The sequence below is a fragment of the Megalopta genalis genome, unplaced genomic scaffold, assembly GCF_051020955.1.
Source record: "Megalopta genalis isolate 19385.01 unplaced genomic scaffold, iyMegGena1_principal scaffold0066, whole genome shotgun sequence".
NCBI lineage: Eukaryota > Metazoa > Arthropoda > Insecta > Hymenoptera > Halictidae > Megalopta > Megalopta genalis.
Genome location: NW_027476135.1, coordinates 127,975 through 142,945, shown reverse-complemented (window position 1 = coordinate 142,945; position 14,971 = coordinate 127,975). Strand labels below are relative to the sequence as shown.

Here is a 14,971-nt window from a genome sequence, read left to right as displayed (position 1 = left end):
CCATCGCTCGAAATTAATTTATATAAAAGTCACAAAGTATATAGGAGCCTACTACCTTTTTTAGCTTAATTTTGCGAAATTGTTTAAATATTTCGTAATAGCGATACCTTCCATTTAATAAATTATTTAAACAACGATGAGAATAGAAACTGAAAAGAATTAATGGCCGGGAAGTGTGTTAAAATCGTATCAAATGTTCGAGTCATTATTAAAAGTACGGCTGTTCGTTGTTTAATCAATGACGTAATTGTAGCAAGTATGAACGTAATGAGATAAATTAAACGGCGTGTAATTATTTCACGTGAAAAGCCGCCGAACCGAAAAGCGTAATTTAAAATAAATAGAGGGACCGAAGATTTAAATATTGGTGAGGAAACTTCCGATGGGGAATTAAATTAGCTCGTAGGAAATTTATTACAGGGAGTTGTTGGCTAATTAGCCGGCTGAACAACGTGATTGTATCATCAAATTTTTCATTTTATTTGATCTCGCAGAGCGTACAGAAGCATTACATCGGAATCTACTTTTAGAGTCCTACAGATCGATCGTCATCGCGTTCGCTGTAGAGTCATCAGAAAATCCAACGTGTATTGCTCATCTGCGATACAGAGAATGTGCCGAAATTAAATTTCGCAGTTTCACCAGGCTCGCTGAAATAAATCTACACATTGTTGGAATTATTATTCTCGCATCGGATAACGAATTTTTGCAATGTTAATTTAATTCCCTCTTTTAATGTCCCCGTCTATTTAATATCCTTAATAATTATTATTTAATAATCCCAGAAACTTCAATAAAAATCACTCAGGATTAATGAAATAAAGTTTTGAATTATTTTGTTTCACATGAATTGCTAAAAGTCCACATTTTGAATCCCCTAGGCGCTGTTGCCAGCACATAAACCAATAATTCCCTAGCCTTAAACTGCCACGGATTCGTGAAAGGTCGTTTAATATTTTTTGATTTTGCCCGAGCCCCATGAATCATGCGTTTAATTAAACATCTTATAGAAGAAGAGAAGAAATTTTAATTTTGTAGTGTAAGAAATACGTCGTGCTGCAAAAGTATCCAAACGTAACCTCACATTTACTAGATTCAGAGCTAAAAAATCAACTTTTCGTTTGAATAAAGATTAAAATAGATATTTACTGTATAGATGGACTTATAAAAATAACATTTTCACTAGACCACCACTCTGTCCCCAAACATTCTATTTATAAATCAAATCTATAGCTTGCCACACACTGAATATCCAGAGACAAGCCAGCAATTTATGAAACACAAAATTTCCTGGACTGAAAAACTGAAAAATCTCAAGCTGAAAAACCATTAATTTACTTAAGCTTCTGTCACGAAGGAATCCCAATATTATAATGTCTGAAACTGTTAAACATAACCTCACATTTTTTACACCTGAAGCTAAAAAGGAAATCAACTTTTCATTTGAATATGGGTCCAAACAATTCTGCTCTACATAGTAAAAAATCCCCTAGAATTTAATATCGTAAGTAACCTGCACTGTTATGAATTTATAATCCAATAATTCTCTAGTTTGCCACTTTGCGAATCCCTGTGGATAGCCACCAATTCATAAAACAAGAATTCCCCAAACTGCTAGACTCAGAATTGAAAATTTTTCCTTCTCAACCCTACGAACTATCAATTTACTCAAGCATCTAACTTGAAGGAATCTCGATGCAGAGTGCCGGAAACTGACAAACATAACCACACATTTCCTGAACTTGGATCTAAAAAAGTCAACCCGTCCATTTGAATTAAGTTCCAAATAATTCTGTTCTGCATTGATGCAATTATAAAACAGAATTTCCCCCAGAATTCAACATTGTGAATCTCGTAAAACCAGGTTAACAAATAAACAAAAACTTCCCTAACCTGTTTTACTGTGAATCCCCGAAAGATAGCCACCGATTCATGAAACCGAAATTCCCTAGATTCATAAAATTGCCTGAATTCATATTTCAATAGCACCCCCGCGTTGGTTAACACTCCGAAGTCCCTAAATAATGCTCATTTAACACATTTCCTCACCTACCTCTAAGCTTTTGGGTCCTTGAGGAAACGAAAGTCAGTCATCATCTTGCCAAGGTGCATGGGATGAGTATGAGCCCTCATGTGCATGTGATGCATGTGATCAACAGGTCCTACGGCGGCAGCCCTTATCGCCTGTTGATTGCAGTTGCAGGTCATCCCTTCGCTTTGATGAGTGCAATGAGGCACCTTGACGATAGTTGGCTCAGGAACGACCACCATGGGCTTGGAGGGCACGACAACCAGTTTATCCTTGCAAACTGGGGGCACTGGGACCAGCTTAATGGTCTCGATCACCTGAGTCTGCGGTTCCACGATCCTCTCGGGCTGGGGCTGGGGCTTTACAGTGACCACTTCGGGGACTGGAGTCGGTGCTGGGACCTCGACTCTCCTTTCTACGATCTGCACCTTCGACTCCTGAGGGCAAGGTTGAGATGGCTGGATGATCTGCAGAGTCTGCACCGAAGGGACCACCTGCTGGTGCATCATCTGCTGGGGAACCACCTGTTGGGGCACCACCTGCTGGGGAACCACGAACGACTGCTGGGGCACCACGTATGCCTGAGGATGGAAAACTATTTCATAACACACACAAGCTCCGTCGGTACGAATTTTTAAGAACTATCAATTAGCGTTGAAGTTTGGAGATCGGTACTACGCCAACAGAATTCACAGTGGCGATGAAATCAACGATATGGCGGAATAGCAGAGTTGGACATTATACAAGTAGAATTTCATTTGAACAATTCGAATAAATTTTATGAATATTTTTTCGTACAGTTTGAAAATAAATTTTACGGATAAAATTTTATTCGACTAATCTTTCGAATAAATTATTCAAATATAACTTTATTCAAATAACGAATTCAAATAATGATTTGAATAAAGTTTTATTCAAATAATGATTCGCGAATAAAGTTTCTTTCAAATAATGATTCGAGTAAAGTTTTATTCGAATTATGTTACATTCAAATAATGATTCGAATAAATTCTCGAATAACGTTTCGAAGACATCCTTTGAATCAATTTTTCGAATAAATTCTTCGAATCACCGAGAAATTAAGTGTTACTGTAACCATAAGCGATAAAAAAAACTTCGAACGCATAAGTTCTCCCTTTAAATTATACAAATAATTACAAAGACTTATGACACAAAATGGAGAATTACGTGTACATTTTCATCGATCGAAATTAACAATCGATGAATTATTTACTAAATGAGAGCTCTTACGAAAAACGAACAACTTTTGTCGAAAACTTTAAATCTCTCACGATTCTCAAGAAATAACACAAAATCAAGATACATGCAGATCATAGTGAATTTATGCGTCGAGAGAAGCATGGTAAATTAGAAAGCACGACGCAATTGCTACCTGAGGAGCCTGGAAGACTCCCAGAGACTGCACAGGCTGCGGGGCCTGCTGGAAGCTGTAACTCTGCATCTTTGGCGCCACCTGCGATTGTTGCACCACGCTCAGGCCCTGCATTTTCATCTGCGACCCATCCTGAGACACCTGCTGTCCATTTTGAGCACCTGGACGGATCTCCACGCAGAAGGACGCCTGCTTCTTCAGCCTGTCCTTCTCAGCACCCGCATCCTCCAAATGGAAATCCTTGGGACTGATCGCCGAGGATTCGGCCATCTTGGTCTCCAGTTTGCCAGCTGGCATTGCTTGCACTGCCATCGCAGCTACCAACAAACCGCACAGACATGCTGTTAACGAATTCATCGATGTAGAATCGGTTGAACAATCGTAGCGAACTGAATGCTTGGACGATTTGGCTGGCTTTTAAACCGATTTTTCGGTGTGACGACACCGCTCACGCACTTTTTTCCGGAACGCAATAGTGCTGAGCGTGCTGAATTCCGACGTAGAGCAGCACGGGCGGGGACTGGCTTCGGGAAATGAGGATGAGGGCGAGAATAAGAATAAGAATGAATCTGAGAATGAGACTGAAAATGGGACTGAGAATGGGGCTGAAAATGAGGCTGAGAATGGGATTGAGAATAGGTCTGAGAATGGGTCTGAGAATGGGTCTGAAACCGAGAATGGGACTCAGATTAAGACTGAGTGTAAGACTGTGAATGGGAGTGAGTCTGAGAATGGGGCTAAGAATGAGACTGAGACTTAGACTGAGACTTAGACTGAGGCTGAGAATGAAATTGTATGTACAATAGTCGGAACGATGGTATTTCGAGAGAGCCGCTGTTTCTGTAGTAAATAGGAGAAAGTTGAACAAGGTAATTTTACATTGTGTGTCAAGCTCAAACGTCGGGGAGTGTGATCTTTTTTCCAAGGAGTACGTCCCTGCACTTGCAAAGTACACTTTTCTGTCGAATGAACGCTGCGGTTTTATTTACTTATTGTTAGCTTGCTTCTTTACGACGGCCTGAGGAGGGTTTGTTCAGAAAGTTGAACATGTTAATGTTTACGGTGATATTTTGGAAATGTCAACGCTAGTTATACAGGGTGTTCTATTTAAGACAAGCCTCTTAAATTATCTTGTCAAGGAGTTATTATAATTTTTATCGAGTTTTCATATAATTGTAATTACTAAACTGCGGATCTTTATGCAAAATATCAATTTTCCAACACGGTTGTAAGAAATATCTACATTGTGTAAAAATAAATTGTTTCTTGGAATAGTTTTGATAAGTCGAAAACAGTGTGACACATTTTTGCCATAAATGCATAAAAGTCTGCAGTCTGATAATTACAGTATATTCAGTATATTCGACACGGTATATTCGAATTACAGTATATTCGAATGTATTGGATACTTGTATTTAATGTAAATCATAATTAAATTACAATTTTTGTTCTGAAGATAATGGTAGTAAATTATAAGAGATACAATTAAATGTGCTATTAAAAGTTGCAACATCAAATGAAGGAAAAGAATTAAGATCATTCAAATACAGTTCCTACACAATTTTTATTGAAATCGTGCCCAAAGTAACTTGAAAATTACAGTAATAATAACATTGAGGTTACCGCAAATTTTTAATGAATATCGATAATTGAAATCAAAGTTCTGATTGAAATTAATTGATTGAAATATCAATGATATTAAATCACAATTAACTTACAATGAAAGTTGCTGTTAAAAGTTATAATATTAAAGAAGCCAAAAAGAAAAGTCATAGTCTTTTATATGATTTTCATTGTAAGTGTGCCCACGTTAGTAAGATTGAATATTACAATCGTACTTATATATAAAGTGAAATAATATCGAATTTTCAATTAACATTTATAATCACAATTGAGTTACAATTCCAAAAATAAGAAACAAGTATAATAAATCAGATACTGACAAAATTTATCAACGAATCCATTGTCAAAAATTTGCCAATAAAGGCCGGTATAAACAATGTTTAAAAAAACATCCGTCCAATGAAAGCTTCCACAATTTCCACAAAGTCTTCGTTCAAAATACGTCCGAATTCATGAAAGAAACCAATTTAAATAATAAAAATAATAATAATTGCTTATAACGTTGCTAATAATATTTTCTCAACAATTAAATACGGAATCACGGGAATTGGCACGGAATCGCGGTAAAGGTCGCCCGCGTCGCGTTTCAAGGCCCGTATTTAACAAACAACGTTGCAAATAACGATTGCAAAGCCATATTTCGGCAGGCGGTGGTTTCTGCTGGCACAAGTTATTTGTAGCTTCATCGTATTTCGACATCGCGGCGAGCCGAATTTAGGGCACTTTTGACCGTTCTTGCCGGCAACACACTTTCATTATCGTCAGCATATTATGGTTGCGTTCCCTTTATCCCGGCGCGGCGCGGCGCCGTTCGCGCTTGTTTTCATACACCGACAATACGTAACGCACAATACATTACGGTAGACGCCGGCGATTTAATAATGCCGGCAGAGGAGGTGGCATTCATGGAGTTCTTTCGCAAGTGCAAAATATTCATGGAATATTGACCACGGAGCCGCTTCTGCTCCAATTTCAATTAAAGCGTTCCGCACGTCGAGCACGTTTCACCGCCAACAACCCAATAAACTAATTATTAATTGCTGGACCAAATCGTAAACGAGCGCTTTTTCTCCAAGAACGTTGATTCTCGTTCGATTTTTAAAGAGATCGCAGTCGCTCGGTGTCCGGGTGCTTCGTACACCCCCCTACAAAAGTATCAGAAGGCTTGCAGAAAATTCGATAGGAAATTGCCTGAATTATTTTAACTTATTCTTAAATTTACTTCTTCTTTATTTCTTCTTTATTTTCCATGTTTGTTTATTTTTAATATTATAATTTATGCTAAATAAATATAGTTCCAATACTTTTGGACGAGGATGTATATTATTTTGTAACGCTCAATGTGCTCTAGAAGAATGCACTGTAACGTGCACTGTAGGGTAAGGGTCCCAATTACCGACATATTAAGCATGATTTTTTGTTCATCTGTTGCATATATATATATATAAATACTTGTAGAAAGCATAAATTTGATGTGAAATTAATGAAGAATAAAAATAATGCAGATGTCCCAATTACCGACACTTGAAAAAGCTACTTGTACCAATTATTTTGACCCAAACACCGATAAGATATTCATTTTCGAAATTATTTATACAAAAATTAACTGTTAATTCTAACGTATCCAACTTAAGTGAAACTATTAAATTATATTAATTGCATCATTAACACTTTGACTACGTCACCTGTATGCGAGTGACAAAATTATTTAAAATCTAATTTCTATGCTCATTCATAAAAGTTTCTTAATTCTATTAAGATTTGCAATAGATAAGAATGTTGAAATAGTAATCGATGTCATATTACTTTGCTTTGCAAGTTTAATTTAATTGATTAATCAATTAAATGATTAATCAAATATATGAAATTTTGAAATGTTTTAGTATTAATAATAAAATTGTTAATATATGAATAATATTAATATTAATAATATTATTAATGAATAACTTTTAAATGATCTAAAAGTATCCCATTCTCGCTGTTTATTTAGGAAAAATTATACGAACGTACGAATATTCTTTTATATAGAAGTGTTTTTCTAAAAATCGGAACAACCAAAACAGAAATTGATCTTCGGTCATTTTTCGAAACGAGAGTAATAAGATCATGGACTTAAAACTTTGTGGACAGATTAGCTGAAGCCGGAATAGTCTGTAAAATTCTTTCCACGCCAGAGGAATGGTTCTGTCGGAAATTATACTGCTTCTTGCAACGCGCTCTCGAAAGATTGCATGGCGGCCATAAAATCAACCTGCTTTGTTCTCCGAACGAGAGGAGAAACAAAAAGATTGTTAATCTGCTGGAGTGTAGCGGTTCCCCGGCGTGGAATATATGAAAAATTCTAAAACAGTACGGTAAAAGAAATGGATAAAGCTGGAAAGGGAAATTTGATTTTTATCAAGAAATGGAGCCGTTGTTTTGTTACTCGAAGTTCTAAGTTTGCGGATGTCAATTCAGTGTTCCGCTCAAATGTTTGTATGCAAAATGGCTGATTGCATTTCGAGGCGAGCAAGTATTTGATTTATTAAAATAGAAATACTTTCAAGAATCGTTTACGCGAATGTCAATTTTATTTTTGGAATGTTTGTTGCGTTAATATATCTTGTCGAAAAATTTAAGTCAAATTTGAATAGTTACGCATAAAATCAATTTTAAAGTATAACAATTAAGACAGCATTTAATTAAAGCATATGTAATGATGCGTATATAGAACAAATAAATAAAGCATAAACAATTATGTTTATACAAAATGAATTTGAAATAAGGCGTCACTAAAATTACATGTAGATATGTATATTTTCGAGAAGACATTAATAATTATGTACATATAGAGTAAATTAGAAATAAAATATGAATAATTGTATAAAATATATCGTATAAAATATACCCTGAATAAAATATAAATAATTACGTATGTGTATATAGAATAAATCGTATAAAAGATATAAATAATTGTGTACATGTAAAAAGAGTTCTAAATGAACTATAAATAATTATGTATATAAACTATAAATATTGAATAAACTCAAAATAAAACTAGATTATTATACACAAAATAAATGAATTGAATGTAACAAATTTAAATTTTGTAATTTTTAATCTAATATTACTGCACATTAAATCTCGTTGAAATACTCATGTTAGATTTCGATGGTAATATATGAGAAAATTTGCGCGATTAAAATCAATGCAGTCTGCAGCAACAACAGTTAGTATGATATGCATGCCAATGTATTCACGCAGAGCGAAGAGAATCTCAATCCACAGGAAATAAAAACCAAACTCACTTTTGTATTCGAAAAAAGCATTCGATTATCGGCTCTAGCTGAATCATTTATATCCGATAACGAAACGAAAATATGACAACGCAGGAGCGAAGGATTAATATTTTTCCAGAACTTCTGGATAACCCTAATCTCACGGAAAGCTTGCAAATTTTGTATCAAACTTCTCATCATTCATTTTATAAAAGTTATTTAAACATTTTATAAGAATTATAGAAACATTTTCTAAGAATTATAACTACATTTTGTAAGAATTACAACTACATTTTGTAAGAATTATAACTACATTTTATTAATCGAGGAAACATTTTCTAAAAATGATAGAAACATGATAAGAGGTATGGAAGTGAGAGACACAGGTTAATTACTTAACACAACGTGGTTTAATAAACATTAGTACAAAACGTGGCTAGCGTGCACATGGGTCCCACAGACTGTGACCATAAGAAACAAGCAGAGTGGTACGCGGTGGACGCGCCGGTGACGCGTCGGCGACGACCTCGGGGCGGCCAGGATGAGGCACTAAGGGATACGAAGATATCCCTAACAAAACATTTAATAAAGATTATAAAAACATCTTACCAAAATTATAAACGCATTTCACAAAAATCATAAAAAATTTTATATACAAAATTATATATTTGATAATCGTCGTATTTATAGAATATCATTCGTAAACAATTCTATTATAACATTATAATATAATTATTTAGTCTAATCGTATTATAATAACATTACAATTATAAAACATATCTAATTAGATATGTCTAATTATAAAATTCGACAGATTTACTTATTATTCATTTAGTTACTCATTTATTATTAGTGCTGGTTCCTAAATTCAAGAAAACATATAAATTAACAAAGGATTAACAGCGTTTTTATTTTATTTTTATAATGAAAAATCTTTTCGATGATAAAGGAAATTCTCCAATTTTAATTTGTGTAATATGATGTACGAGGACGAGAATTTCCATGAATATTGTAATTATGTAATGTATTATTAAGTGTTTTATTCAGTCACGTGGGAACAGAAATGAGAGATTAATGAAATTAAACGGTTAACATTAAAAGAATGGTATCAATGGAATACTGTTCGAGTCATTGCAATTGGAAATTAGATCGTGAGCAGGTATTTATGCAATATTATATAACAGGCCTGTTTTAGGAAATATTTTAAGACATTCGTCCAGATAAAATATTTAACGAAACATTGATTAGGAAATTAAATATGCTACAATTTTTTTAACGACATTAAATTTAAAAAATTAACTGTTATTGGCAGCCTTTATTATACGAACTGGTGTCACAGTCTAAATCAAGCTTTATACGACATACTATTGTGTTCAATAGTACAGATGTAGTATAATTATATACTATATCTGTATTATTGAATACAAAACAGTGTAATAAAAAAATTTAAGTAACTGTAAAAACACTCGAAACTTCAATGCGAAAGTATGGATTGAAATAAAATTATTATTATTATTGTTATTATTATTAATACTGAATATAATCTTATTTATTACACAAATCAATAAACACTGATTACTATATCTGAAAAATACAATAACGATGCTGCTGAACACTACAGGGTACCCCAAAATCTGCTGTATAAGTAATACTAATTATACTGCTTGTATAACTAATACTAAGTAATTGTTCCATTATGCAAACGTCCACGTTGTTATAATTAATTCGCATAACCGAAGTTCTACTGTACAAAATAATTATCCAAATAAAATAGACTTTTAAACAATGTCGTACGCCATTATGGTTGTCGGTTTTGCCGCGTCGACGTTACAATTATTAGAACAAGAAATTGATCAAAAACACCAATTAAACATTTTTCAACGTCGACGTTCAGCGTTCGGACGCGGAAAAAAAATTGATTCTTGGATCTGGAGAAGCGAGGACGGTGTTCGTTTGATCAACAAACTGTTGAGAGATTTCAATACACCGTAGATCGAGCCACAGCTGACCGGGCAGAAGTTGGTTTCGTCGGTCGTTTCCGTTCACCTTAAGCTGTTCTGCGATTCCGCGCAGGGATTATTTCTTTCATCCGCAACGTACGGATACTTTCTCCACCCTCTGTGTGTCTGTAAAACTAAGTCTCAATCTCGGGTTCTTCCTTTCATCGGAAACCATGAACTTTTCTTATCTCCGCCGGGTTTTGATTGGAACTACGCCGTCGGAACGGAGAGAACAGCTGCGACGTAGCACGTGTCAGATCGTTTCTATTAAGGGGACTTATCCAGTTGTCTATCCAAAAGGAACAGCTACATTTTCGCCGTTCATATTGTTGGGAAAACGATCTCGCATTTACTCGTGTGAGTCTTTTTTATTTTTCAACAGATTTTTAATATTTATGATTTTTACAGAACAAATCGCATTGTTCTCAATCATGTCAATTTTTTCGTTGTTTTTAATTTCAGAGTAGTTTAATTTGTTGCGTAAACCGTAGCGAGACACAGCTCATTTTTTAACATCGATATTGTTGTCTTGTCTTTATTTGTGTGAGTTTTCCTATTATTAAGCGGATTTTTAATATTCACGATTTTTTTAAATTAAATCGCATTGTTCCTAATCATGTCTAGTTTTCTTGCCGTTCTTTACTTCGAAGTAGATTAATTTATTGCATAAACCGTAGCGAGACAGAGCTCATATTTTAACTTCGACATTGCTGGAACAATTATTTTGTCTTTACAAAATGCGAGTTTTTTTATTTTGAGTGGATTTTTAATATTTATGATATTTGAAAAACAAATCGCATTGTTCTTAATCGTGTCAACCTTTTTCGTTGTTTTTCACTTCGTTGATTAATAGTTGCAAGAATTATTTTGTTTTAACTTGTACCAAATTTAAACTTTTACGGTGTTTTTTAATGTTTCTGGTTTTTCATTTTGACGTAGACTAGTTTGTTGCATAAATTATAGTGGAACACAGTCCTTGTTTTAACGTCAACATTGTTGCAAGAGTCATTTCCTGTTTCAATAAGTTTTTTGTAGTTTCTTTAATTTTGTAGATATTTTTAAACATTGCAACTTCTACATTATTGGAATAAATTATTTTGTTCTCAATTGTGTCAATTTTGTAACAGTTTGTTGCATAAATCATAACAGGGCACAACTATTTTTTCAAGTCCCGCATTATTAGAAAAATTATTTTGATTTTATTTACATTAAATTTTGTGTCACTTTCAATCGCTCTAATTGTAATATTATTAATTGGACTTGTCTAATGTTTCAATAATCAGTAATCTCTAAAAGCATATAAAATTAATTCGTATACGATAACAGTTATTGTAAATGAATCTGTATTCTATTTGCATAATAACAATAATATTTAATCAAATTTAACGACTATTACAGTATTCATAACTGACGATAAAAATACATGGAAACAGTAATTACTATTCTATTTAAAGTAGATAAGAATTCATTATTCTGTTGTAATTCTTTTAAATTCAAATTTTAATATATCAGGATTACCAGCTATACATTATTAACCTTTAAATATGATGTTAGTAAAAATAGTTATCATTGTTTGTAGGGTGCACGTCGAGTATACCCAATACTAAAACTCCGCGATTACAAAATCTCTCGGGTTGTAAGGCCAATTACGCTGAGCGACGGAATTAATTAGTATCGCTGTTCGTCTAATTAAAGATGAACAGCTGTTTTATTTTAACTGACACTTACTGAGCGAACAAGACACAAGACACCAATGGCCGATGACTAATGACACAATGACTCATAATTCATGACCAATGACAAAGAGAAGAATCGGTTTCGAGCTTTTATACCGTTTCGTGGACAGAAGACTAGAAATTGATTGACCAGTGACGCGATGAAAGGGGATGTAAAAGTGACGTAGCACGCAGTGCCGCAGGTAGCAAGAAACACTGGACGGGCGACCGAAGCGGTGCGTGCTAACGACCCTGTTATAAAAAATGCTGCCGATGAGGCGTGCTTTACTCGAAAATGCAGAAATGACTTTATTGCCGGAAAGAAGACGGCTCGAAAAAATCATAAACTTAGAAACTGCAATTGTTCCGCGTTAAAAGTATTATAGAAGCTATCTATATTAATAAAGCATACGCGGCTCGACCGCTTGACCCAATACCGTCGGGGCATAAGCATACAAAAGATTCCGAAAATTACCAAACGACACCATCTGTACTGCAAGCGTCTTTCCACACACAAATAAGCGACCGTAACGATAGTATCTAATTATCCGAAAAGCCGTTATTTCCTGCCTGTAAGGTAATGAAAGTACATGTTTCAAAGCTCTTAGGTTTTTATATTTATAAATTACAGTAGGCATAATCTTATGTGTGCCTAACGCATTTGCACATAAGCCAATTGTAATTCTATCTTTTTTCGCCTCATGTCCACTAAGACTTTTTGTTCCGCGTTAAAAGTATATAGAAGCTACCTATAGTAATAAAGCATACGTGGCTCGACCGCTCGACCCAACACCGTCCCTACCATACAATAGATTCCGAAAATTACCAAACGACTCTATCTGTACTGCAAGCGTCTTTCCACAAACAAATAAGCGACCGTAATAATAGTATCTAATTATACCGAAAAGCCGTTATTTCCTGCCTGTAATATTTCCTTCAACGCTGCCTACATCTGGTCGCCAAAATTCTCTCACCGTCACGTATTCCCGTTACCTTCTCCACAACTCCGATTACCCAAGGCAATATCTTTTTCCCCAGTCTTATTACCTACGACGATCAACCTTCGAGACAGGCGGATTCTTTGCGAGATTCACTCGCACGTACGATTCATACCTGCAAGTGACTATTAGTTCGGGGTGGTCACTTTTTCCCTTGTTCACAATTTTTTAACCGATCATTCTAGATCCGGATAACTTGAAAAAACATTGAATCCGAGTGTCTCATTAAAAACTTCACACCGCTAACGATTCTTCTTAAAAAACAAAACAGACAACGAACGGACAGATAATAACCAGACATCAACGCGTAAAGACTTCGGTCAAGATTACATCGATAGTCTCACCATCAACTCAATTCATTCTAAGCCAAGTACAGTTAGTCACCCTAGCGTTAAAAATTGTTATGTTATGTTAAAACATAGTGTTATTGATATCAGTCAGTGTTAAAACCATTCTTTATCAATCTACTATCCGTATCACTCGAAAGAGTCATAGGGAATCGCGCAGACTCGGTGTCATACACGATTGAATCGGAGACTTACGACCTCCGTAGATCTAACAGTTCACTGTTCGATCTTATCGGGAAAACGTGAATAAACAGCACTAAAGAAGGCTATGGCTCTACGAAATTGAAAGCCTAATGAGTGACCTTTTGTCGATTGCACGTCGTTCGATTCCCCATTAATAAAATGATTTTTTAGGGATTTCTGCTAGAAATAATCGTTTCTATTATTAAGGTCTTTGTACAATACAATAAAAACTGGTCATGCTGATTAACAATTTAATCATTAACAATTTAACAATTTAACAATCAACTGATTAACAATTTATAACAAATTAATTAAGAACTATAATTCTCTTAAATTCGAAGCTAAATGCACAAGAATTGTCATCGATACGTTTTTAGCCTCCAAATTTCATATTACAAAAAGCAGCCATCATTATTTCACCGGTGAAAAATAATTCTCATTATTGAAAGTGACAATTGCCAAACTAATGAATCTAATCCCGACTACTAAGAATTGAAATTGCCAATCTGTTAAATATAATCCCCATTATTGAAAGTGACAATTGCCAAAGTATTAAAAATAATTCCCGATATTGAAAGTGATAATTGCCAATCTAGTCAAAATAATCCCCACTATTGAAAACAGTAATTGCCAATCTATTAAATGTAATCTTCACTATTGAAAATAACAGTTGCCAATCTATTAAAAATAATTCCCAGTATTGAAAGTATAAATTGCCAATCTATTAAAAATAATTCCCAATATTGAAAGCGACAATTTCCAATCTAGTCAAAATAATTCCCAATATTGAAAGAGACAATTTCTAATCTAGTCAAAATAATTCCTAATGTTGAAAGTAACAGTTGCCAATCCTTTAAAAATAATTCCCAACATTGAAAGTAACTAGTAAAGTAACTAACTTACATAATAAAAATAATATCCACTATAAAACACAATTGCCAATCCACTAAAAATAATATCCACTATTTTAAAGTAACAATTACTAAAAGTAATCCCCATTATTCCCATTAAAAGCAAAAACCACCAACTCTGTGAAAATAATTCACTAGACTCTTTCTATTGTAGTCTTCGGACTGTCGAGTAACAGGCATGATATCGATCTCCAGAGTTTGTGTGGTCATTTCCTCCGGCAGATCATAATCGATATGACTTAGGAATATCCCGTCGTTCGCGTTCATTGGAACATTTTTTTCATCCACGGTATCCTTCTTCTCCTTAGCCTCGTCATCAATTTGTCAGCCAACCTCATGTTCCTAAACTGATCGCCTTGGCCGAACCTGTTAGCCATCTTGAAGTCCTTGGGCTGAGCATCTTGATGCTGCCGGAACCTACCAGCCATCTTAGAGTCCCTAAGTTGATTCCCTTGGACATGTACAAGCTCGTGAGTCATTCTAGGGTCCTGAAGTTGATTATGGTTTTGCGCCAT

At 34.6% G+C, this 14,971-nt stretch overlaps 1 protein-coding gene across 1 annotated transcript; it reads right to left on the bottom strand.

Moving 5' to 3' along the window:
• Positions 1–456: 456 nt before the first annotated feature.
• Positions 457–3,749, bottom strand: LOC143261741 (uncharacterized). The gene is made up of 3 exons (XM_076527967.1): positions 3,423–3,749; positions 2,054–2,610; positions 457–598 (listed from the first exon to the last, which is right to left on the bottom strand). The coding sequence occupies exons 1-2, from the start codon at positions 3,732–3,734 to the stop codon at positions 2,056–2,058; spliced, it is 867 nt and encodes a 288-aa protein (XP_076384082.1). The 5' UTR covers positions 3,735–3,749; the 3' UTR covers positions 457–598; positions 2,054–2,055.
• Positions 3,750–14,971: the final 11,222 nt, after the last annotated feature.

Bases quoted from the DNA above. Each gene is read 5' to 3' on its own strand.
- LOC143261741 (XM_076527967.1), bottom strand. From the start codon at position 3,734: ATGGCAGTGCAAGCAATGCCAGCTGGCAAACTGGAGACCAAGATGGCC. The intron at 2,611-3,422 runs GTAGCAATTGCG...TTCCATCCTCAG, and splicing joins GAGTCTTCCAGGCTCCTCAG to GCATACGTGGTGCCCCAGCA.